Source organism: Oncorhynchus masou, chromosome 1, assembly GCF_036934945.1.
Source record: "Oncorhynchus masou masou isolate Uvic2021 chromosome 1, UVic_Omas_1.1, whole genome shotgun sequence".
Classification (NCBI taxonomy): Eukaryota; Metazoa; Chordata; class Actinopteri; order Salmoniformes; family Salmonidae; genus Oncorhynchus; species Oncorhynchus masou.
In genome coordinates, this window is record NC_088212.1 from 24,979,458 (window position 1) to 25,005,602 (window position 26,145).

Below are 26,145 nucleotides of genomic sequence, written 5' to 3' on the forward strand. Positions count from 1 at the left end.
TGGACCGGCTAAACAGGTCACAATGGTCAGTCAGAGATGGACAGAAAGGAAGTAGAAGAGCCAGGTAAAAAAGTAAGCCAATGTATGGGAGGAAAAACCCTACCTGGGGACGAGTGTCTTAAGACTGTCTTAGGTGTGAGAAGACTGAAGCAGACTAGTGGCTCCAGCCAGAGATGAGAGATGACCTAATTACTTTCAGGGGTGAATACTATCCTTCTTCTGAGAGAGGAGGGGCACTAGAGGACGGAGGGACGGAGGGACAGGGAAGAAAGTGAGATGAACAGAGTTCAAGACAGAAAAAGTGAAGAGAAAGTAGATTAAGGCATGCACATAGGGCCCGAATCCAATTTAGTTAATTATGCCTTTCTTACGCACGTCTTTCCTACACACTTCTCAGTAGTTGATATTCAGACTTACCTTGTGCAGGTGCTCAATGGGCTTTACAGGCGTGGTTCCCTTGCACGCATTGAATACATGTAATTCAACAGCTGAAAACCCTCCCACTTGCTGGCAAAAGATTTTCTCATGGAGTTTTCATTCAATAGGGGTTTCAGTACATTTATCTGAAGCCATCCCTTTAAATACAGTGTACCTTTTAGTTTGAATGTTGTCCACAGACTCACTAGAATATATGAATATTAGGGATAATGTAAGAATGCCATCAAAATATTTGCTTTTTGTCTGATAGAAATAACACCATTCGATGCACTGTAATTTACTTCATAAGAGCATATTTATTATTGAACCTTTATTTAACTAGGCAAGTCAGTTAAGAACAAATTCTTATTTTACAATTGACGGCCTACGTACAACATTGGATAGGAGTGAGACATGGGGTGTGTTTGATCGGATTATTTATGTTAAATCAGTGACCAACTTTCAGTGTGTTGCACTGTGGGGATATAAATTGTCTGACTTGTACCTACATTATCACGTTTGAAGGTATGACCCAGGTGCAGACAGTGTTGAAGAAACATTTTATTATTTAAACAGGGGTAGGCAAACAGGTCAAGCAGGCAGGGGTCAATAATCCAGAGAGAGTGTAAGGCATCGGAACAGCAGGCGGGTTTAGGGTCAGGTCAGGCAGAGGTCGGTAATCTAGAGTAGAGGCAAAGGAGGGCAGGCTCAGTCAAAACTAGAAAACAGGGACTATAGCAAAGGCAGGGTGCACCAGGAACCACTGGTAGGTTTGAACAAACATAACCAAACAAACTCACACAGACAGACAAAAAACACAGGTATAAGTACCCATGGGATAATGAGGAAGATGGGTGACACCTGGAGGAGGGTGGAGACAAGCACAAGGACAAGTGAAACAGATCAGGGCGTGACATACATGTCGACTGCATGAACTTCACAACAACCATGTGATAAAAGGTCCTGAAGTTTCAACTGCAGTCTATTTAAATTTTCTTCAATTGCTTGTCACAAGCGGCAACTTGCAGCCATCGCCTGCATTGTGGGAGGCACTATTTGTGTTTCTGTTTGACCCATGTGAATGGGACCAAAAACATGACTGAAACAGGAAGTAACTTTGCTGCAATTCACAGTGGATATATTTGAGGCTCTCTCTCCCCAATTGACAGTATAATGTAGGCTACACACATATTTAGTGTGTGATATGGGGTTGGAGACATGTTTATTTCCACATTACAAGTAAAAGCCTTTTTAAACAATGGCAACACTGCCATGTTGCACTGAGCTTTGCTGCTGGAAAACTACATCAGTGTCTGACTTTTGGCTGTATACAGATGCACCTCCTCTGACTTCACTCTTTGACTTTCAACAGCAGTCGCGTGCTTCAGCCTTACTACTGAAACAAGCCCCATGGTGCTGGAGGTTGGGAGATTATGGACAAGTCATGGACCATGATGTTTGTGTGCCTCTGCTCATTGTAAATGGCTCAGAAGAGTAACTTAATGGCAATTTGCCTAAGAATCACTACTTTGATGACTTTAAATGTACTTTTCCGTTATGCTTACATTTCCAATATGGATGCATAACACATTGGGGCGAGTTAATCTAAATGACTAAATTGCTTGAATGTGTCCTAACCTTGAAAGTAGTCTATGGAGAGACTGCCATCCCTTTATATCTGACACACAGTACACTAGTCATGTTAGGTCAACGTGTTTACTTTTCATGTAGCTACACCTTTTGGAGCTTAAATCAATCCATTACTACCCCCTCCCTTCCTCCTCTCATACTGTTTCTAAACCTTTTCATCAAAACAATGTTTGGAAAGACAGTTACAACGCAAAGAATGAATGGAATGTTTTAAAATAATTTATTAGGAATTTTTAAAAGTTTTTTTTTCCGAAGAAAAAAAAAGAAAACAGGAAGAAAAATAACTGAAAGAGGGTTACAGTGTTGACAAGAACATTATCTTTCAGAGTAAACACAGAATCCAAAGGCTGCAACACCGTGGCAACCAGCAGGCTTAGAAAAATATCAAAATCTACAACTTGGTGATAGAAATTGACAGTGCCTCTTTTTCTTAAACTAACCATAACATTAAAACACTTTATTTTGACCTCCCAGTGCAACAACGTAAAATTTCTGAACAAAACGATTGAGTTCTCTTAAAAAAAGTATATTGCTTCTTTTGAGTTTCATGGCTACAGTCTGTGTCGCCCAGTAGATATGTAGTGTCTCTGTCGGTGTGGAGGAGGGGTTGAGAAATACATACAATCTCATCATGGAAGAGCCTCAGGACCACCTCTGAGATAGTGTTAATTTAGAAATGAACAAATCCCTTCCACACACCGAAAGAGACAAGGAAGTTCAGTAACAAACCAAAATAGCAGTAATACATTCACATTTACCACCAATGTATCCATTCCCTGACAATACATTTCACACATGATGCCAATAAGTGTGACCACATATAGCCATACAATGCACACACACACACACACACAAACGCACACTCACACACATCAACACAATCTGCAGAAGAATTGAGTCGTAAAATCGTACCATTGTGAAACTGTTTTACGACTGTTTCTGCATGCTTGTCCTTCATTTTCCTTTACAACCATTACATATAAAAAAATGATCATTCTAAAACAACAATAAAATAAAACAGTACCAAGTAATGAGGATAGAAACAGCTAGTTTTTCTCATATTAAAGGAGTATCCCAACACCCGCGTCTCCCACTTTAATGTAACATCTCAAGCTTTCTCTCTCCCAGTGCTGATAAAAGGGATTCTTGGGTGAATTCACAGTATAGGAGAAAACCCTTTCACTCTGACAGGGTCAGGCTCACAACTAAGACAACTAAATATTATGAATCAAACAAATACATCAGCAATAAACCCTCCCATAAAACTATATCATAACTTCATGTTAGTGTCATGAATGTTGTCCAGTGGAAAGAGAATGATAAAACTGACTTGACAAAAACACAGTTTGTGTCTGACAATACCTGTGATGACGACTGTCCTCCCGTCTCTATTATACTATGATATGGAACAGTCTGGATTTCCAGTCTGGGTTTCCAATGAAACTATAAAACTATCTGCTGAAAACAAATACCATCGTACCATTTCCCCTGCCCTCCCAACACCCTTCATTTTTTGCAGAATCCAAAAATAGTTATATTTACAATATTTTACAAAAACAGACATCACACGGTTCAATCTGACTGGAAATAGACTCATGACTATCAATTTTGTTACTTTGATCATTATTAGTATAACAAATGCTTGTTCAAAACCTACAAAGTTATTAATTTTCAACATTGTAATATGTTTTTAAAAATTTAATTCATTAATCAGACATTTTCTGTTAAAATTCAGTATGAACTAAAAGACAAATATACACTTATTCAATAGAAATTATTGTTCCAGTCCTTCACATATTTCGTACCTGGAGATCACTGTTTTTCCCTCTCCGCCTCTCAATAAAACACCTTCTGACAAAAAAGTCCCAAAAACTAAACAAAGAATCAAGACATATGAGATTACATTACAATTTTCACAAAACATTTAAGTGAAATAAAATAAAATAAAAAAGTATCTAGAATTGTCTGGATGTCTTTCTAATACAAGCAGAAACATTTTAAAGGTTGTTGCTCCTTTCTGCTAACTACAGTAACATGTTAGACAGGAAGTGATGTTAAGACAGAACACAGGAAGTCTGAAGAAGAGAGATCCTCAGCGGGAGGAGGGGCGGGGACATCAGGGGTCAAGGGTCAGGGTCCAAACTGCAGGGTCACACAGCCAGAGAGGAGTAACCATTGAGAGTCGGATCAGCTCAAAGCAGTTTCAACTCCTTCCATCTCTCAGATCACAGACCTGCGGAGAAATGGAGACAATGTTTATTTTATTTTCATGTTTCTTTTAGACAACATATCTATACATTTGTTACAATAAATGTACAGAAAGTTAGAGTGATTCATTTGAATGGAACATGACACTTCTGAGTATGTGATGCTGTGGGTGGGTGTAGTAGCAGACTCACTCTATCAGTGATAGCCGTTAGTGAAAGCCGTAGCAATCAGAGGGCCCTATAGGGAGCAGTCAGACACACAGCAGTGATTAGAGGGCGCGCCCAGTCATCACAACACAACACCAATATCACACTCAACAATACAATAATACAACCCTCACCAAATCTGCCAGACAAGTCTGTCAAAATAGACAGTATAGATAGCACCTCATTACACGAGAGCAACATTACTTGTTAATTTGACCTTTAAAAAAAAATCAGTCACAATGACAGACAGTTGCTCATACAGTCATAACTATGGGGTTTTGTATTGTGTATTTATAAAGTGTATTCTTGGCATAGCTCATTCTAATATTTCTACTACTGTACATTGCATTTTAGTTACACTGTTTATACACCGGATATGTATTTACAGTGCAGTCAGAAAGTATTCAGACCCCTTAACCTTTTCCACATTTTGTTACGTTACAGCCTTATTCTAAAAATTATTATTATTCTTTTTTTCATCTATTTCAAACAATCATTTTTTGATTTGATATTGCACTCAATCTATAAACACATGCCAAGATCAACATCTTAGAAGCACTGCTATGAGGCATAGATATTCTTCCTATGACAAACTGAACAGATAGTTTGCATTACCAAAAATGAATAGGGTCTAAAATACCTACGTGATAAGGGCTGTGTCTTACCCCCAGACTATGGCCAAACCCAGTGCTTGGGGAGGGGCTTGCAGCGCTGAGGTAGCTGCTGACAGCAGACTCCTGATTGGCTGCCGCATACAAGTCTGCCATTGGCCCAGGGCTGCTGGTTCCCAGGAACCCTCCTGAACGAGAGGGGGTGGAGCCTAATATATCAAATACAGATGCAAATAAGTGGACAGTCACAGAAGAAATACTGTACAACAACCAGACAATTTCTCCATTCAGTCATACCCTGGCAGAGATACAGATGACAGAGGTTTTCAGTCTTTCAGCCTACCAGTGGAGGCTCCTCAGAGGAGGAAGGGGAGGACCATCCTCCTCAGTGAATTTCAGAAAAATTGTGAAACATTAAAAAAGTATTCCTTTTTTGAATAAACTGTACAAAATATATTCACATCACCAAATAATTAATTAAAGCACACTGTTTTACAATGTAGGTCTACAGTAGGATCAACAGCCCTCTGTAGGGTAGCACCATGGTGTAGCCGGAAGACAGCTAGCTTCCGTCCTCCTCTTGGTACATTGACTTCAATACAAAATCTCATGGTTCTCACCCACTTCCATAGACTTACACAGTAATTATGACAACTTCCGGAGGACGTCCTCCAACCTATCAGAGCTCTTGCAGCATGAACTGACGTGTAATCCACCCAATCAAATGAGCAGAGAATGAATCTAGAACATTTTAGCGGCCCCCTTCGTGACAGCGAAGAGGGGGAAAAAAGTTTGAAAGTTAATTTCCTTCAATTCTGCACATTTTGCCATGGGACGTAGAGAAAATGTTGCCATTTTAAAGCAAGTTTGCTGCAATTCTACACATTTTGCCAGGGGGTGGAGGCAAATGTGTACCATTTTTAATATGATAACTGATGATCAAAGGGCCCCATACCGGTCAGTAATCGACCATACTTACTAAAAGTTTAGATAGCTGGCCGCTAGACTAACGTACCATTCAAAAACATTTTAGTTGACATGATCTAATTGAGTGAAAAAAATTGCACCTTGTGTATTCTATTATTCTAACTCTCAACAGTAAGTTATAGTTTTTAATTGGTCCGCATGCCACCAGTTGCCCATCCCTGAGCTTGATGTGCGAGACGGTATAGAACGTGTCACTGTCTGTCACCTTGATTACTCAAATTACTCAAACCTACATTGTAAATGTTTATTCGTAGGCTATGTTGTAGCAACCTCATGATGGGTATAGGGAGAATCTGAGTATCATGTAGTGGCCTAAACCTATCACTGATACATTGAACTGGGTGAATGGAATATGAATGGCAGTCATCCAATATGCTGTAATAGAAGAAAAATCGTCGTCCCTCATCTTAAACAGCACCGACATACCTCTAGCTACTGCTGCTGCCGCTGCTGCCATTGGTCCGTATGCCGACAGAGGAATGGCTGACAGGGAAGAGGAGGTACAACAGGTTACACATCCATCTCAGGCTACAAAAACATACATGACCTCTCTAGACAAGTCAGTCAGAAAATGAGTTTTACCATTATCATCGACATCATGTCAAAACTCTAACATATGGAGCTACATAGTGATGCAGGTACACTACCGTTCAAAAGTTTGGGGTCACTTAGAAATGTCCTTGTTTTGAAAGAAAAGCTAATTTTTGTCCATTAAAATAACATCAAATTGATCAGAAATACAGTGTAGACTTTGTTAATGCTGTAAATGACTATTGTAGCTGGAAACGGTAGATTTTTTATGGAATATCTACACAGGTGTACAGAGGCCCATTATCAGCAATCATCACTCCTGTGTTTATCATTTTAAAAGGCTAATTGATCATTAGAAAACCCGATGTAGCTGCTGAAGTAGCGTCGTCATCGGACGGGCCAGTTGACGCTGCCAAAGTTGCGGTGGCGTCAGACGGACCAGTAGTAGTGGCGTTGGACGGTCCGGTTGTGGTGGCGTCGGGCGGGCTAGTTGTAGCTGCTGAAGTTGCATCGTCGGACAGACCCGTTGTGGCGACGTCAGATGACCCAGTTGCAGCTGCTGAAGTTGCATCGTCGGACAGACCCGTTGTGGCGACGTCAGATGACCCAGTTGCAGCTGCTGAAGTTGCGGCGGCGCCAGACGGACCAGTCGCAGCATTGTCGGACGGGCCATTCCCGCTGTCTCCCTCATTGGTCAATTATTCCTTCACGTCGGCATAGAGATTCGGGAGACAGGCGCAGGAATGCGTAATAGGGTTTTTTATTCAGCCAAAATTACGGCGTGTCGTGTAAAGGCATAGGGACGAAGATCAAACAAACACGTACACAAAACACAGGGTTGAAACCCAAACAAAAGAGTGAGGAGTACCTCGAATAAATAACACACGTGCACAATGATTAACCCACGGGACCAGACCCGTAATCATCTGTGCAATCCACAAGGGCATGAAAGCCCAAAACACACAGCACAGGTACTCGCACGCACCAATGGACATAGTAACAATAATCGACAGCACCATGGTGAACAAAGGGCACATATATACAAATACAATCAGTGGGAATAGGGGCCAGGTGTGCACAATGAAAGTTCCAGAGGGATCTGTGACAAACGGTGTGTACTACTCCCTTCACAGAACAGCGCAAACTGTCTCTAACCAGAATAGAAAGAGGAGTGGGAGGTCTCGGTGCACAACTGAGCAAGAGGACAAGTACATTAGAGTGTCTAGTTTGAGCAACAGATGCCTCACAAGTCTTCAACTGGCAGCTTCATTAAATAGTACCCGCAAAACACCAGTCTCAACGTCAATATTGAAGAGGCGACTCCGGGATGCTGGCCTTCTAGGCAGGGTTGTAAAGAAAAAAACATATCTCAGACTGGCCAATAAAAATAAAAGATTAAGATGGGCAAAAGAACACAGACACTGGACAGAGGAACTCTGCCTAGAAGGCCAGCATCGCCTCTTAGCTGTTGACGTTGAGACTGGTATTTTGCGGGTACTATGTAATGAAGCTGCCAGTTAAGGACTTGTGAGGCATCTGTTTTTTTCTGGCCATTTTGAGCCTGTAATCGAACCCACAAATGCTGATACTCCAGATACTCAACTAGTCTGAAGAAGGCCAGTTTTAATGCTTCTTTAATCAGAACAACCGTTTTCAGCTGTGCTAACATAATTGCAAAAGGGTTTTCTAATGATCAATTAGCCTTTTATAATGATAAACTTGGATTAGGGGTGGCAGGGTAGCCTAGTGGTTAGAGCGTTGGACTAGTAACCGGAAGGTTGCAAGTTCAAACCCGGGGGCTGACAAGGTCTGTTGTTCTGCCCCTGAACAGGCAGTTAACCCACTGTTCCTAGGCCGTCATTGAAAATAAGAATTTCTTCTTAACTGACTTGTTAAATAAAGATAATAAAAATTAGCAAACACAACTTGCCGTTGGAACATAGGAGTGATGGTTGCTGATAATGGACCTATGTAGATATTCCATAAAAAATCTGCCATTTCCAGCTACAACAGTCATTAATTAAATGTCTACACTGTATTTCTGATGAATTTGATGTTAATTTATTGACAAAAACTGTGCTTTTCTTTCAAAAACAAGGATATTTCTAAGTGACCCCAAACTTTTGAACGGTAGTGTATATTAACAAAAACACTGATGAGTGCAAGCCCACGACTCTGTAGTGTGTAATTACTGCGTAATTAGTGGTGTCACTGTGTAATAACTAGTTTGTAGTACAGTAAAGGGGTGTGTAGCAGACTGACAGCAAGCTGCTTGTAAAGGCCAGAGGAGGGACTGACCTGTGAGCTCAGGGGGGTGGGATGATGTCAGAAGGGGGGTCCTCTCTAAATGGAATTCTAGAACAAAAACATCAGAGTGCTGTTGAAACACACCACCAGTGAGGCAAGGGACACACTAATCCGTACACACACACACACACACACACACACACACACACACACACACACACACACACACACACACACACACACACACACACACACACACACACACACACACACACACACACACACACACACACACACACACACACACACACACACACACACACACACACACACACACACACAACTAGGGTGACAACAGGGGAACACAACACTGAGCTGGAGAGATGGAGTAAGAGGAAGAAATGAAAGAAGAGAGGGAATGGGAAGTGGCAGATTGACGTAGCCGAAGAATTCATTCGCCTAACTGGTCATACAAGCCTAATACATTAGGATGGATTAAGAATATACTGGCCCTCACAAACACACCCACTCTCTCTCTCTTTCTCATATGTAATTCCACTCCCTGATATTTACAAGCAGCCAATGACACACACAGAGTGCTTTATGAGCTTCCATGGAGGCATGTGTATGTATTGGTTAAAGAGTTTGTCTGTATTTTGTGGGAGCTATATACAGTATGACGAGTCTAAACACACACCAACTGCAAATGAATAAATCTTAAGAATTACACAACCATCGTCAAATGATTGGACTCCTCTACTGATCAGTGATGGTCCAGGGAACGGGCAAAATGGCCATGATTGACTCAAGGGAGTATGAATGGGTGGAGGAGTAGCTTCTTACCAGGGAATTGATAGGTATATCCAGGGGTGATGCCAGTGTAACTTCGACTAGCATATGTAGCTGCCTGGAACCCTGGGTAACCTATGGTGAAAGGACAGTCATGGGTCTGTGTTTGAGTGAAACAGTGCTGCCCCCTGCCTGTGAAAGAGGATACTGTCAATGTAACAACAGGTTCATAGAAACAATGCAGTCAATGACATTCTCTAGTCTAGATCAGTCAATAGGATATTTAGTGTATGTATGCTCAGCCCACAGTTGATGTAACTTAACAACTGTACCCTTGACTATAATTCCCCTTGTCCTGCCAATGTCATTGTGAATATTGCAGTTCTCAGACTGAACAGTAGATGATGGTGGTGTCATATAACCCCAAATGACAAAATTACATGCTGATTTCCTTACCCTGTAAGCAGTCTAAGGACAAGGTATAACAGCAATCCATGCATTGGTGAAAATTGCTAATATCGGTACCATAACTTCAATGGGATTTTTGCCACAAATGCTAAAACATTAGCATTTGGAAACAGTGCCAGGGAAACTAAGCCAAAGCATGGATTGCTGTCATACCTTGTCCATTGACTGCTTACAGGGTAAGGAAACCAATGTGTCATTTGGGATTTCATAAATAGCAATATTACACACATACAAACACTACTTTACCCTAAGACCATAGATTGCATAAATTCCAGGGTACAACATTAAACTAATTTGGTAGTAGATGTTTTAATAGACTTTTCAGTTGGCAGGCTCAAGTATGGAATGATCTTATTATGGGGAGATGATCCCATAAAGAGTCTGTCCCCTAGCGGTTGTACTTTCAATGGTAAATGATCTCCACATGATGTAAAATATGATATTACGAGAAGATTCTTTACAGTGTTTCAAAATCATTTGACGATATGGAGTAACAAGATATAAGGGGCCACATCATTATCGTTGGCATTACTGTCGTCCTCATCGTCACTATGAGCTTACCCAGCATGCCGATACCCAGCATGAAAGCGTCCATGCCATAGGGCATCACCCGAGAACGCCCCCTGGCCGAGCCCATTGGTGACATCACTTCCTTGGGCTGAGCCTTCTTACACTCCACCTGTCAGAAACACAAGAGGGGGAAAAAACAGTCAACAACTGTACCTCTCATAATTACATTGTGTATTGAATTACGAAGGATTGATTTACGCCCTTCTTAGCTCACCATTTTGTTATTTATCTCATGGAAGTGGATCTCACACACTTTATCTACCACGTCCTCATTCTCAAACGTGACAAAGCCAAATCCTGGAGTAGACAAAATACAAATCATGTATGTGAGGAGGTTCAACTCGTGAAGCATTGTGCACGACACAATGGATTAAAGCTCTTGTTCCCATTACTGAACATCTCAGACCCAAGTTTGGGTAAATCCCTTCTACTGTCTCTAGGGGGTTAGAGTGTGGGGCTAATGCACTGCTGCTAACCCCCTCCTGTATTAGGTCCTGTAATAACTGCTTAGAATGTTGGCACCCTCCCCCCTCTGGAGTGCTGTTCCTGGCTCATCCCCCCCTCCTTTCCATCCCTCCTGGCTAGGCCAGCGAGCCTCCCCTCCACCCTCAGCCCAGTAAAGCTGGTGGGCTGTCATAATCGATCAGGCCCAGGGTGGGGAGGAGGAGCTTAAGGAGGCTTTAACCTGATCCCGATTAACGGACTAATTAGCCTAGCCTCGTTCCTCTCCTCATGCTCAGTTCTTCCTGCTCAGCCTATGGGAGGGGGGGGGGGGGGGTAGTGGTTTTTTTCCTACTAGCATTGACTTTGCTGATAGTTGCTTTCTGGAGAGAAGTTTAACTTACTCCGATTGTGATACGTGGTTGTCTATCATAGCTACCTTAAGATGAATGCAATAACTATAAAAGTGTCTGCTAAATGACCAAAAAATGGTTGTTGAGGATACAGAGATGGAGTCTCACCTCTGTGTCTGTTGGTGGTCTTGTCAAACATGAGCATGGCATCGTCAACCTAGACGAGACAAACACAGAGCTGTACACACATCACCTCAAACAACGCACACTCGCACCTTATTGTCTGACCTCATCCCTTCTCAAGTTCTGCAGGGAGGCTCAGCAACAGATGGATAGAAAGGGCAGAATGAGGAGGAGGGGGGTTACAAAGGAGGAGAGGGAAGGATAATAAGAAAAAAAAAACAGAAAAAATCTTGAGGGGACATTTGTGGTGCATGGGCACAAGATGGTCGCTAGGAAAGGCTTCATTCAGGCCAGAATTAGAAACCCTTCACTGTTAGATTTCCTGCCTCTGAACTGCATTGTCGCAATCTCTTTGAAAAAGAAGACATAATCCATCCTTGTTCCCCCTACTTTCGAAAGTTTGCCCTTCCCATGGCAATTGTGCAAGAAGTTCTCCTAAAGAGCTTTATCGGGCAACAAGCACTATTTGTGAAGAGAGAGAGAGAATGTGTGAGAGAGAGAGTCAGAGGGTGAGAGAGAGAAACAGAGAGAGTGGTAAGGGGGTACAATAAGTAAAGTAAAAATGTGGGAAAGTATAGAATTGATGACAAGAAGAGGGACTGGGGAGAGAATACGGCTATAGACCATAGTGAGGTAGAGATGAGAGTGTGTGAGAGAGTGAGAGGAAGAGAGAGTGAGAGAGAAGATACAGTGTCGTGAGATAAAGGTGGAGACTGAAAGTATGGGACAAAATAGGGAGGGAGGAGAACAGAGAGAGACAAAGAATGGGAGCAAGAGAACAAAGAGGTGTGGAGGCTTTGTCTGTTGGCAGAGCCAGCCATAACTCCTCCTCTCCTTGTGCCCTTTCTCTCTCCCTCCTTCAAAGTGAAGAGACCCAGGTATATCCTTCAACTGAACACAGACTAACACCTTTCAATACAAAATCGAATTTAAAAATGCATGAAATATCACACACCTATTATAATTCAAATAAACTTCAAAATTCAAATAAACTCCAAAATGAATCTGAGTTTTCCACATAAAATGTGTTTCGGTTTGTAATAAAGCCATTGACAGGTGTACATGGTTCCACCTAACTTTTTGCCAGAACCATTGACAGGCCTATACGGTTCCACCCTGAACTGGTACATTGTGTTAGTGTCAGTGAGTGTGTGTGTGTGTGTGTTCGTGATTGGGGATATCATTGGGCAGCTTGCACGCAGAAAGGTCAAGGGTGAGGGAGGAGTGCCTCCAGCCAGTGTGAAAGAAGACCTGTTGGTCTTAGCCCTCTCAAATCACTGACTCCTTCCACTCTGACATTTCCCTATCACCCCTCCTGTCTCCCTAACCAGGACTGCCTCTTTCTAGGCCAAGCCCCATGACACAGCAATGAAACACCACAGACAACGTCACTCCATGGTTTACACCACCAAACTGTACTGAATTAGAAGCTGAATTATATGCTGAAATCTAAAACTCGCAAAAAGGCAGAACTGACACTTAAGATATGTTATTCACATGTGCTATAGAGTCATCAACAGAGATGAACCACAAGCACCCAGTGCAATTAAAAGTTAAAGCAGCAATAATGTCTTCATTTAACAAAATCAATAACTGTCCTTTAAATCTAGATATTTCAAACACGGGACCTTTTAATGGCGCACTGGACAATATTTCCCTCTTCCACCGCTCATCCTCCCTGTCATTCTCTCCCCATTTCTCTCTCCACCCCCTTGTCCAGAACAGGACAGAATACAAAAGGTCCAGTGAGGCAGTATAATCAGGAACTTCCATGGATGGCTGGAGCCTACATTTCTCAATCCATCCATCTCTCTCATTCCATTCATGCTGTTTTATGATTGGGAGTGAAGCATTTCATGTGTCACATACAGTATTGTATATGATAGATACAGTAAGTACCATTTCAACTATCAAGACTTTGAATGTAATATTACATAATCAAACTCTGCCCTGACTGACTAGACTAGACTGGCTAGTGGCTGACTAAACTACATAAATGAGCTTTGCCTCAGCCTATTACTGGGGTTGAAAGCTAATCTAGTTAGCATCCAGGCTCATTGGTTTATCTGATTTCCTATTGAATTGCACCGTACCTACTTCTGTAGGTTACCTGCGGCCACTATTTTAGGTTTTGCCTGTTTAAAATAGGTACAGTGTCAACAAAAAGTAAGAATATTTTGAAGATTCAACAGAGTAAAAGTGCTCCTCCTTGTAAATACTAAACTCCTGTACAAACTAACAAAATATTTGCCTAACTTTGTTCAAATACCTAATAGTCCTACTAAATCCCTGCACCTCATCTCTTTGGCCTAGTTCCCCTCTCTCTCTCTCTCTCTCGCTCTCTCTATCACTCACCCTTCATTTATTTTCTCCAGTCTACATTTCAAGACCCTTGGAATCTATGGTGGGAATAGTAAAAACAGTACACTGCGGATATTCAAATAATTATCTATGAACTGATGACAGACTGGAAGTGAAAAGTATGTTGGTTTGGGTCTGTTTTGACCGTTGGTCAACGAGTGTTATTGTTACACAACTCCTGGGTTGACACACCCCCCCCCACCCTCAACACAAAACCCCTTGCCCGCTGAATTACTTGGGGACAATGGGCAAGCCGGGTCACCACGGTAATGGGCCAGGAGGGGGTTGGGGTAGAAGCAGCTGTTACATCAGATTAATTCAGATTCTGATAATCCCTCCCCACCATTGCCACACACACTCACTCCTAAACTTTTTTCTCCCTATTTTCCCTAACTTAGCCTAGTGCTCCATACCTCCCTAAGCCTGTCCACTCTACTCTCTCTATCCCTCTTCTACTCCACCCCTCCCACAAGTAACTCTCCTTCCTTCCAAAGCAACTCTTCTATTCCACTTAATTTTTACACTTCCCTCAGCAATCAGTTTCATCTAAACAACAAAGATGTGAGATGTGTTGAGGAAAACACTGCCATGGAGGAGGATACAACATCACACTCATCTCCACGCCCTCCTTCCCTCAACAACACAGTCTAAGAAACAGATCCACCAGCCCTCCAGTGTCCGGTCTGGAGATCTGTTGGTCGGCTACTGTGTAGCAATCTAGCCGTGCCAAAAGCCGGACAGGAAAGCCTATGTAAATTACGATCGGCATAAATCCCCAAGGTGAATTATTTAAAAGTTACAAATCAATATATTTAATTAAATAGTGATCCAGTCTGACTACTCCATTTGTCGTCACACAGGACCACTTGCTGACACAGACCAATCACGGGTCGGCAGGCTACGAGAAGGCTGCCGGTTCACTCTCTCAGGCAGGATGAAAATGACTACATCGACCATGATCCTTTGCTAGCTACGGCCACTTTCACAATGACATGTAAAGATTTTTTTGGTGCCATTCAGCCCCATTCAGCAATAAGGCGCCCTTCAAATTCAAATACTTCCGGCTTCATGCGCCATCAGGAGTTTTCCATAGGAACACGTGAATGACGTCAGCACTATTACTATCTACTGGTTTTAATGGCTATGAGATTCAGAGACATTTACTAGGACAGTGGTTCCCAAACTTTTTCACTCAGGCCCCCCTTCCAGCATTGGGAACATCCCACACCACCCCTGCACGTGCACCCGCCACATCTATTTCTATTGACACTAGTCATAACACAAACTGTTGTCTGCAGAGAGAACATTTTGCAGGTTTTGCAATTCTACACATTTTTGTCATGGGTGCAGAGATATTGTGCAGTTTTAAAGTACATTTTATTGCAATTCTATACATTTTGCCATGTCTAAATGTGTATTCATGTGATATTTAAGTGACTCAAACATTACAACCAAATCTTTAGGCTAAAAAACCCTAGCTAAAAAACATGAGCTGACATGGGCTAGTTGATCTGGACATTTCTGACAAGTTATAAATAGCTCTTTAAGGTATAGAATGACTGACATGACTGTACTAGGGCTGGGAATTGCCAGGGACATCACGCTATAAAATTGTCACAGTACTCAGGTGCAGATACAATATGTATCGCAATTCTACAGGGCATTTGGAAACTATTCAGACCACTTCACTTTTTCCATATTGTGTTATGTTACAGCCTTATTCTAAACATGGAATAAATATTTATTTACTCATTCATCTATACACAATACCCCATAATGGCAACGCCAAAACAGGTTTTATGAATTTGTATTAAAAATAAAAAACAGAAATACCTTATTTACATAAATATTCAGACCCTTTGCTATGAGACTCGAATTTGAGCTCAGGTGCATCCTGTTTCCATTGATCATCCTTGAGATGTTTCTACAACTTGATTGGAGTCCACCTGTGGTAAATTCAATTCATTGGACATGATTTGGAAAGGCACACACCTGTCTATATAAGGTCCTACAGTTGACAGTGCAAGTCAGAGCAAAAACCAAGCCATGAGGTTGAAGGAATTGTCCGTAGAGCTCAGAGACAGGATTGTGTCAAGGCACAGCTCCGGGGAAGGGTACCCAAACATTTCTGCAGCATTGAAGGTCCCCAAGAACACAGTGGCCTCCATCATTCTTAAATGGAAGAAGTTTTGAACCATCAAGACTCTTCCTAGAGCTGGCCGCCCAGCCAAACTGAGCAATCTGGGGAGAAGGGCCTTGGTCAGGGTGGTGACGAAGAACCTGATGGTCACTCTGACAGAGCTCAAGAGTTCCTCTGTGGCAATGGGAGAATCTTCCAGAAGGACAACCATCTCTGCAGCACTCTACCAATCAGGCCTTTAAGATAGAGTGCCCAGAAGGAAGCCAATCCTCAGTAATAGGCTCATGAAAGCCCGCTTGGAGTTTGCCAAAAGGCACCTAAATGACTCTGACCATGAGAAATAAGATTCTCTGATCTGATGAAACCAAGATTGAACTCTTTGGACTGAATACCAACTTGAACCTGATCGGACATCTCTGGAAAGACCTGAAAATAGCTGTGCAGCGACGCTCCCAATCCAACCTGACAGAGCTTGAGAGGATCTGCAGAGAAGAATGGGAGAAACTCCCCTAATACCGGTGTGCCAAGCTTGTAGCGTCATACCCAAGAAGACTCAAATCTGTAATCGTTGCTAAACGTGCTTCAACAAAGTACCGAGTAAAGGGTCTGAATACTTATGTAAATGTAATATTTCATATTTTTTGTTTTATTTGTAATTTTGGGGTATTGTGTGTAGATTGAAAGGGAGGTAAAAATAAAACAATTTAATCAATTTTAGAATAAAACTGTAACGTAACAAAATGTGGAAAAGGTCAAGGGATCTGAATACTTTCCGAATGCACTGTATATGTATCACAGCTTATAACGATAAAAATAATTACATGTTGGCACACCATTTAAAAAGAAGCTTGAGGCCAAGCTATAGAAGGAGAAATACCGAAGTGTTGGTGCCGGTACAACCGACTAGCGCTAGCTAACGTTAACGACCTAACAAGCTAAATAAAACATTTTAAAAAGTCACATTCAATAGCAATACTAGCTCACATGCTGCTTACCTTTCCGAACTGGTCGAAATACGCCTTAACATCTTCAATGGTCGTGTTTACGGACAGACCTCCAACAAAAATCTTCTTGGTCCGAGTCACTAGCTGCAAGGAGAAATGGGTCAGTTTATTAATGGATGGAGAATGAATTCATGAATGAGTAACTGTGATAAAATTAAGGGTTAAGATCAACCATTAATGGTGGCTGTCGTTGGGTAGCCTGGTATTGTCCATCATATGTTTGTGTTATCAATCCTCATGTGTTTCGTCTAAATTATAAAATAATTCAGATGTCAATGGAAAAACCACCAGCAGGCATGTTTCCAATCTCCCCTAAAGCTCCTAAAAGATCGCTTTGCATGACAAATAAAGGAATCAAATGAAAAAGCTCTGCCCATGTATAACCACAAAATGGTCATAGACTTTATGTTGATCTTTATGCCATCCCGACCAACAGTACAGTACATTATTAACATACTATTGCACTGCTTATGTAGAAAATGACTTATGCTACCACAATCAGCATTAATGCCGGTGAATTTGCCGTATACACTTTAGGCTCTTGAGAATATACCATGTACATTATTGTGCTGTATAAGGTGTTAACAAAAGCCACTTGATCACATAAGAGTGTACGGAGCACAGTGATGTCACAGGAGCAGTCATGTTCATCTCATTACAAGGCATTAGCCCAGATAGAATGTGAAGAGCTAAACACAGCAAGCACAGGCTAACCTGCTCCCTCCCAGCAATGTCATTCACATTGGACTGATTAAGCCCTGACAAATAATGACTAGACTGGCTCACTCACCTTGGGCTGGGCTCTACGCGGGAACGCAACTTTCGGATCAATCTAGAAGAGGGAGTTAAGAGGAGAAAGGCCTGTTTACACACACAGCTCAATACAGATCAACTAGCCCATGCAATCAGGTGGATCTGTGTGAACCAAGTCCATGGTTATGGTCTCTTTGATGCTGCTCTTTGCCTCATCCTGTAAGGGTTCCTTAGCATGGGTGTTTGGGTTATAATGCTACACCAGTACATAGGTCATTATGAGACCTTGAGGAATAAGACAAGTAGAGGATAGATAGAGGGGTAATTGTTTCCACAATGTGGGGCATAGAAGGTGAAACAAATGTTGAGTATAAAATGTGCTTTCTCTTTGAAGAAATGTTCTCTTTTCAGCATTGTTGGAAAAGGACCCACGAGTAACCATTTCACTGTTAGTCTACACCTGTTGTTTACGAAGCATGTTACAAATAAAATGTTTGGAATTGAAAGAATCTGCTGGTAGATTTGGAACTAATTCTCATTTTAACTTTATTCTAACAATAACCCAATTGGCCTACACCGTGCACTGGCCTGAGCCAGCCCTCAGATGTACTGAACACTGATCCAACCTCAGAAGTGCTGGTCTATTGGTGTGCTTGTGCAGGTAGAATGTGTGGGAATGTTGGAGTGACAGAGGCACAGAGGTGCCTCTCCTCTCTGGCCCGCCTGCCTTCCAAAGCCCTCTCCTCCTCTCGTCACCAACATGTGACATGTGATCTCCTGGAATCTCACACAGGCACTACAATCACAAACACATCTCACCTCCGCAAAAAAAGGACAGAGAAAGAGACACAGTGAGCTAAAGAAAGGGAGAAACAGCACAGAACAAGAGGAAGACAAGGAGGGAGAATGGGCGGATGCAAACAGAGGAGAGAGCCATCAACCTCACACACTGACAGCACATCAGCCTCATTTTGTTTGTGTTTGTTTGTTTTTGCCTCCCTCTCCCACTAAGACAATATGATGATCTTGTGCGCTATTTAAAAATCAACCGTGTTTTCATCACACAGTTCTTCCACTGTGTTGACCTCTGCTCTAAAAGCCTCAGTATACGTGAGAGCTAAGCTATCACAGTGCAGACTGAAATATTGGACATTTTATGATGATGATGATGATGATAATAATAATACTAAATACATATAATAACAATGCAACTACATAAACTGTCAGGTCAATTGTAGATTCACCAGGATATGTGTAACACAAAAGCCAAACCCATTTGAATTCATACATTTACAATATAGTAATTTACTCAGATTGGATAAAGAGTAACTACACCATGCCAAAAAGATGCAACTATAGAGACTATAGTACAGCAATTGGAGACCACTAGCTATAGTATTAGTCTATACTGATCTAACAGAACTAAAGAATGACTAGACTACTCCACGCTGTACTGTTGTTATGCTACGAGACAGTAAGACAGTACAGTGCTAAGAGCACTATATTAGTCCGTAACCATGACGGGGACGAGCAGAACTACAGTAAACAGCTAGAGCCTCTATGGCAAACCACATGTGTTTACCAGAGTAAAGTACAGTGTTTAGTCTACATGTGTAGTGTAGTCATCACGGCAGGTTCTATAGAGCAATGTGAGAAGGCTAGGCTAGACTGGACGAAGTATCGGATGCAGAGTCTACTGTTTAGTTCTATGGTCTCTAGACTACTCTGATAGTCACCTCCGGTCACCAACCCTCCTGATGTCCAACACTCCTGTGCACATTCAAAAACAAACAAACAGACAAAATCAACATAGAGCAACCAACACACATCCATGGGGGGGAAATATGGACATTAGACAGGTGAGGTAACTTTTTAATAAAAGTATTTTTTTTAAACAAAATTAATGTCCCGAATAAACAATTGATTTTAGAAAAAAATGAAATGCCCCCTTTCTTCTATATTTATGACAAAATAACAGACATAATCATGCAAATTGAATAAAAAAATCTAATGATCACATGTTTATTAGATGGTATCAGTTCCAGGATGCTAAACGTGGCAGAGGTGTTGGTGTTGGAGAGACAGGCCAGGCCGTAACCCAGGCTCACCCCCAACATCAACAGAGCTGAGTCTAAGAACAAGGCAAGGGGGTTTATCAAATCAGAACAATCCCTTTGATCAATTACTGTCCAACCATAGGCAACAGTTGGTGAGTTGCACGACCCAGCCTTAGTTAGCAACACACACAAACTCAGGGGTCAAACACACTGTCAAGTAAAATATCTGTGACTCAGAAGTACAACCCAAGCATTTTTCCTTCAATCCTATTAGCTGCTTTGTAGATCCATACTAATCACAGATGGGGTGATCCCTCCTGAAACCTTCCCTCCCTTCCTCCTCCTCATCTTCTTCCTTCTGGGTCAGCTTGTAAGTCTCTTCACATTAGGGTGAACTGAAACATCGTATTCTATAATCAATAGAATTATTGATTTTAGGATGTCTCAAACTGCTTTGATCTAACCTGGACGATTTTGAGGACAGGTGAATATGTTCCTTGTCTTAGGACTGAGCACCTGCCTCGTGGGTGCATAGCAGGTGTGGGACTGCACCAATGTCCATATTCAGGACTGAGTCCGACAGACACAGTTCTCCATGTTTAGACAGAATATGTTCTACAAGCTGCAGGGGTCTTGAACACTCTGTGACTTGAAGCACTTGAAATTTAACTACTGTTTTTTATCATCAATATACTGTTTATCTGCCTATTGAAGTATCCTTGTGCTAAAGCTATGCTGGAGAAATGTAGGATGACATAATATCTTGTAAAACTAATTTCCCCACAAACACTATTCTAAACCTTTAACGTCCAATGTCACTCAGATAGGGCCATCTCTATCAAAATCCCATAGCAGCCAACCAGTCTATCCCCCTCCGTCAACTTGTGTCACCTAGGACCCAAGAACATTTAGTTGTAGACACCATGGGGAGCTAGTATAATCTTACAACAACATAATATAATAATTCTGCATAGATGGGCTACTCAAGTCACTAGCAGACAGTGTGCTAGCAGCTACAAATAAAAGTCCATTAATTCCTCTCCAACTCTGAGAATAGTTGCCCTCTACTCTCCCGTCTGAGTAAACCTCTCTCCATTCTTGTCCTGGAGCAGTTCAGTCTGTCAGAGCATGGCACATTCTTTCTGTTGCCACTGGAGAACTCTCTAACAGGATAACCTGCCTGTGGCTGAGAGAGAGGAGAGGGGGCAGGGTATTCTCTCTAAACTAAAGCCTACTCTACTCACCATCCCACCCCTGCCGCTGGTCACTGAGCCTTCTCCTTGCCAGAAACACACACTCTAAAGATGCCACAGAGCACCATCCATGCAGAGCACAGTCCCACCCTGTTACCAACCACACTCAGCCAAGCTCCCTCCAGCTGACATCACATTGATCTAACCTATTACTGCTCTAGGGTTTTGCTATGAGCTTAAACTGTTGGCTTGTTTGGTATTGGAGAAATTATAATTTTCAATTATGTTGGTTTTGTGTCCATTTACTTTGGAGGGAAGTATCATGGAGACAAAAACGCCATGGCGACTAACCATTAAAGCCCCTATTCTAAGTTATCATCATGCCAAATCAGACTGCTGCAGTAACTTTTGATTTGGTAAGACTTTGGTCTGTTGTTTATCCACAAACCACTTTCAATACTTCTGTACAGAATGCTTGTGCAAAACTACTGTACCACTTTGAAACTGTCCCGTTCCCATCCCATAAAGTGCTCCACCCTAACTATGACCCCTTTTAATCCTTCATTCCTTCCTGAGTGGTGTCATCTTCCTTGTGTGTATCTGTAGATATGTTGAGATGGTGTCCCGCTCCAAACACAAAATGGGAGAAGGAGCCTCAACACACTTCCATACACTGATCTACCCCCAGCCATCACTGATCTACCCACAGCCGCCACCACTCCCACCCTGTAAGGGGGAACTCAGCCGTCCCTATGGCGACCAACGGGCAGCATTGTTCCCAGACCAGCCCACATTAATTACTGACAAAGACACACACACACACAACAGAGTTTACAAACACAAGTTACACGCATTCCCTCACGCACATGTACACATAGAAACAGGTCATGTCTGAAACAATGGGGCAATCTTTGATCTGGCTAATGGAGTTCTGAAATGTCTTTTAGTTTTCCCACAAGTGATCATAATGCCATTCCATATGGTAGTGGTTGTTCTGACACTCCCTATGGAATAGCACCTATATGATGTTAGGAAAATCACTATCTTGCCCCAACTACATCAACATCTGTAGCTTACTGGTTTCAGGGTGCAGAGGCACAAATTAATTAGTAGATTTGTTCACATAAGACATATTTGCAAAGTGAAACACAAAACAGCATGCGGAATGTTTGATGATGAGTTTGCTATGAAGCAGAGACTGTGCTATTGAGCACAACCCTGTCTGGGTCCCCCAGTTACCATGGAAATTGACACTGAGTAACACTTTCTTGACTGTTTCACTGTGGGAGGGTGAGGGGAGAGAGAACACATTCTGTAGCCCAGTCTATTCCTGAGCTTTCTTCCATGGTTCAACATGTACATTTTAGATCCCATTACACTTCACGTGTGAAGAACACTTGCAAATCACAATGGGAACAGCATTCCAAAGTATTTTACTAGTAGCCTCGTTTATTAGTCCAATTTAAATTAAAGTTAGTTATGGCAACTTCTTTAATAGTGCCATATAAAGGCAATAGTGTAGACCTATCTATATTTACTTCATTTTTTATTTATATTCAACTTATTTCCTAGAGATGATGCAAGAACTTTAAAAAAGTAGAACAAGTAGTGTATGTCTAAAAGACTATTCAAAGTGACCAAACTGCTACAGACATTTGCAATAATGTTTCAGTTAGTTCTTGAGAGTGGAAACATGTCTTGTAGTATTGGTTGAAATGGAAGTGATAAGACTATAAGAGTATGCTCGTCTACATGAACACTGTTAGCGGTTTAATAACTCACTGTTTTTGAATCCAACTCATGCCTGGTTACTGCCGAAACTGAATCCACACCGGCCTGGTCAACAAAAGTGACAAATCCAAAACCCCTTCAAAAAAAATATCAGAATATACAATCATTAAACACAAAGAATCGACACAGATAATAATCTGAATATGAATGAACTTGACCTATATCATTACTAGCAGTTGAACTGTTGTGTTGTGACCGAGCGGGCTTTTCTGATAGGGTGCTGCACCGCGTACGCCTCCCTCACCTCGAGCGCTTAGTAACTGGATCCCGCATCACCATGCACTCTTTCACCTCGCCATACTTGCAAAAGTACTCTTTCAATCCCTCTGAAATAAAGAATAGTAAGGAATTGTGCGCCAAAAAAATGTATGTCCGTAGCATAAGCCTACAGCAGGTGGTGTGTGACATATAGCCTACGACGGCAGAATTGTAGCCACCATTGTTAAACTTTCTGATGGTTGCAGTCTGTGATTGTCTTCAGACATCAACAATGCTACTGTCCAGTGTCCAGAAATGAGAACGTAAAATAAGGGATGTTTAAAGTTGACAATGACAGCCTATACAGAACATGCTCCCTTGAAGTTACATCAACCTACTTACCGCATAAAGAGTCAATTATGATCCAATGATAGAATCTGGACAAAATTCATCCCCCAAGAGGGAAAAGCTCTCTTACTATGTTATAAGAGTGCAATTATTGTATTGAACAGTCTTGAAGAATTATTGTTCAATACTTATTGGAATTATTGTCTTGAATTATTGTCTTGAACCTGTTGCCAAGGTTTAGTCGATCAGAACTTTTGTAAACTCCTTTTCCAAAATGCCACACATTTTTCACGGATTTATAGCCTAAGGCCAATTGCATTTTTTTCTAATTACTTTAGGATTGGTTTATTTTCAATTTGGCATTCTTTAGTGTATCCCCCTGTAGGCTTCTGATCTGTGTTGAATGAGCGCTTTGATTTCAGCATTGGACCACAGATTTGATTTATATAGACGGCAAGCGAGAGTAGTACCTACAAGTAGCACAACTCATTCATCACTTTTAGAAATCTTGAATCAAAACAATGATTTGTACGGATTCTTATTTCCAACTCTCACTTTGTACTTTAAACTGCTTCATGGCTGAGAATTGTATAAGATAATAAACGGCTTAAAGTTTGATAAAGTTTTGAGGCGATAATAAGCTTACCTTGTGTCGTCTGCCAGCTGAGACCGCCTATGAACATTTTGCTATAAAAAAAGAACACATGCAAGTGTAAATGTAACATGTAAGCTTTCATGTTAGGTAACGAGGACAGTTAAATTATTTAGAAATGTCGACCCGTTATATAAGTTATTATCAGTTATAACACCGTTATTAAAACCAAAATATATTTTCTCTGTCCACAAAAATACTATGAATGAGCAGTCTCTCAGAAAATGAGCACTGCTACCAGCAACACAAAAAGTGCGAGCATGCTCTCCTTCATCTCAATACTCCAATAGGAAGTTTCTTTCTTTGTCTTGAAGGTGTATCCGATCTCAGGACTAGGTAGAGCCGACGGGGAAGGTAAGTTTACCATGGATCGTGAGGGGAGTCCGTGGATGACAGGCTGCTCTGGCTCCTTTCCATCTCCATTCCGTGCCGGTGTGTTCAGACTGTACCGTATGGAAAAACAGGCAGAGTGGAGTGATGGGGCGGGGGTTTGGGCCAAGGGTTTTAAGGGGGGAACGGGCTGTTGCAGAGAGAAGGGAGGAGTATATCGGGCTCAAGGAGAGCTGGTAGACTCCTCCTCTCCCTGTGCTGGCTAGTTCCCCTCATCCGCGTCAGCGGTGCACGGCTCTATCCTATACATTATTTCGAAATTACGCACGCTTATTTTACGCACGCTTATATAAATACAATAATTTCTTAAAATGTGTAAAATATACAAATAGAGATGTCAATAAATGTTTTATAATTTGGATAAATGATAATATTGTATGAAATAATTGGAATTATACTTTTTGTTCAAATCAAATCAAAGTTTATTTGTCACGTGCGCCGAATTCAACAAGTGTAGTAGACCTTACAGTGAAATGCTTACAGGCTCTTGCAGGCTCTAACCAATAGTGCGAAAAAAAGGTGTGTGTGTGTGTGTGTGTGTGTGTGTGTGTGTGTGTGTGTGTGTGTGTGTGTGTGTGTGTGTGTGTAAAGTAAAGAAATAAAACAACAGTAAAAAGACATTTGAAAAGAGTAGCAAGGCTATATACAGACACGGTTAGTCAGGCTTATTGAGGTAGTATGTACATGTAGGTATGGTTAAAGTGACTATGCATATATGATGAACAGAGAGTAGCAGTAGCATAAAAGAGGGGATGGCGGGTGGTGGAACACAATGCAGATAGTCCGGGTAACCATTTGGTTACCTGTTCAGGAGTCTTATGGTTTGGAGGTAAAAACTGTTGAGAAGCCTTTTTGTCCTAGACTTGGCACTCCGGTACCACTTGCCATGCGGTAGTAGAGAGAACAGTCTATGACTGGGGTGGCTGGGGTCTTTGACAATTTTTAGGTCCTTCCTCTGACATCGCCTGGTGTAGAGGTCCTGAATGGCAGGCAGCTTAGCCCCAGTGATGTACTGGGCCGTACACACTACCCTCTGAAGTGCCTTGCGGTCTGTGGTGGTCTGGGCTCCAAATATCAAACCTGTTTAAGGTGTTAAGCTTGGCCATATTAATATTTGAAAATAGAAGTAGACGTGTAACGTGTGCTACTATGACTTCTGCCAAGAGGTCTGGGCCTTCATGCCACAGGAGAGATGGAGCTTGCCCAGTTATTGCATGACCACTGGACCATGATGGCTGTTTCCCCTCAATCTCTACAATGGTGTCAGTGACGGGATATTTCAAGAGTTTCAAATGTCCTGTTGTAAGTGGGCTTCAATCTGTAAGCATTGGATTTGTTAAACTTGTGTGCCCACTCCTTGATAGATGAAAATGTACAGGCCTCTTCCTAGAGATTTGCCTCTAAGGCACAGGAGGTAGTGCATTCTCCCTATAACCTCAGGGTTTCTGGTTCAAACCCCACTGTGGGTGCTCCCCCTGACGAGGTTTAACTGGGATTCTCTTTCAACAGGTGTCTTGAAAAGAGAGTAATTTTTTATTAGTTTGACAAATGGTTTACAATGAAACAATCCTAAATTGAATGTGCTAGCATCTCTTCA

At 41.8% G+C, this 26,145-nt stretch overlaps 1 protein-coding gene across 11 annotated transcripts; it reads right to left on the bottom strand.

Moving 5' to 3' along the window:
• Positions 1-2,270: 2,270 nt before the first annotated feature.
• LOC135540098 (RNA-binding protein Musashi homolog 1) lies at positions 2,271-24,631 on the bottom strand. 11 transcript variants are annotated; one of them, XM_064966524.1, is made up of 15 exons: positions 24,523-24,631; positions 24,153-24,193; positions 23,205-23,286; positions 22,952-23,036; positions 17,957-17,998; positions 17,158-17,250; positions 11,647-11,695; positions 10,899-10,981; positions 10,676-10,793; positions 9,701-9,781; positions 8,909-8,965; positions 6,506-6,562; positions 5,147-5,280; positions 4,467-4,512; positions 2,271-4,300 (listed from the first exon to the last, which is right to left on the bottom strand). In XM_064966524.1, exons 1-14 carry the CDS (start codon positions 24,579-24,581, stop codon positions 4,471-4,473), a joined length of 1,023 nt encoding a protein of 340 aa, XP_064822596.1. In that variant the 5' UTR covers positions 24,582-24,631; the 3' UTR covers positions 2,271-4,300; positions 4,467-4,470. The 11 variants fall into 11 exon arrangements, with proteins under 11 accessions (XP_064822596.1, XP_064822580.1, XP_064822561.1 ...); XM_064966508.1 differs by having other exon boundaries at positions 5,147-5,301; XM_064966489.1 differs by having other exon boundaries at positions 5,126-5,301.
• Positions 24,632-26,145: the final 1,514 nt, after the last annotated feature.

Bases quoted from the DNA above. Each gene is read 5' to 3' on its own strand.
- LOC135540098 (XM_064966467.1), bottom strand. From the start codon at position 24,581: ATGGAGATGGAAAGGAGCCAGAGCAGCCTGTCATCCACGGACTCCCCT. The intron at 10,982-11,646 runs GTGAGACTCCAT...TGTCTACTCCAG, and splicing joins GACCACCAACAGACACAGAG to GATTTGGCTTTGTCACGTTT. The intron at 6,563-8,908 runs GTCAGTCCCTCC...CTTCCCTGTCAG, and splicing joins CCACCCCCCTGAGCTCACAG to CCATTCCTCTGTCGGCATAC.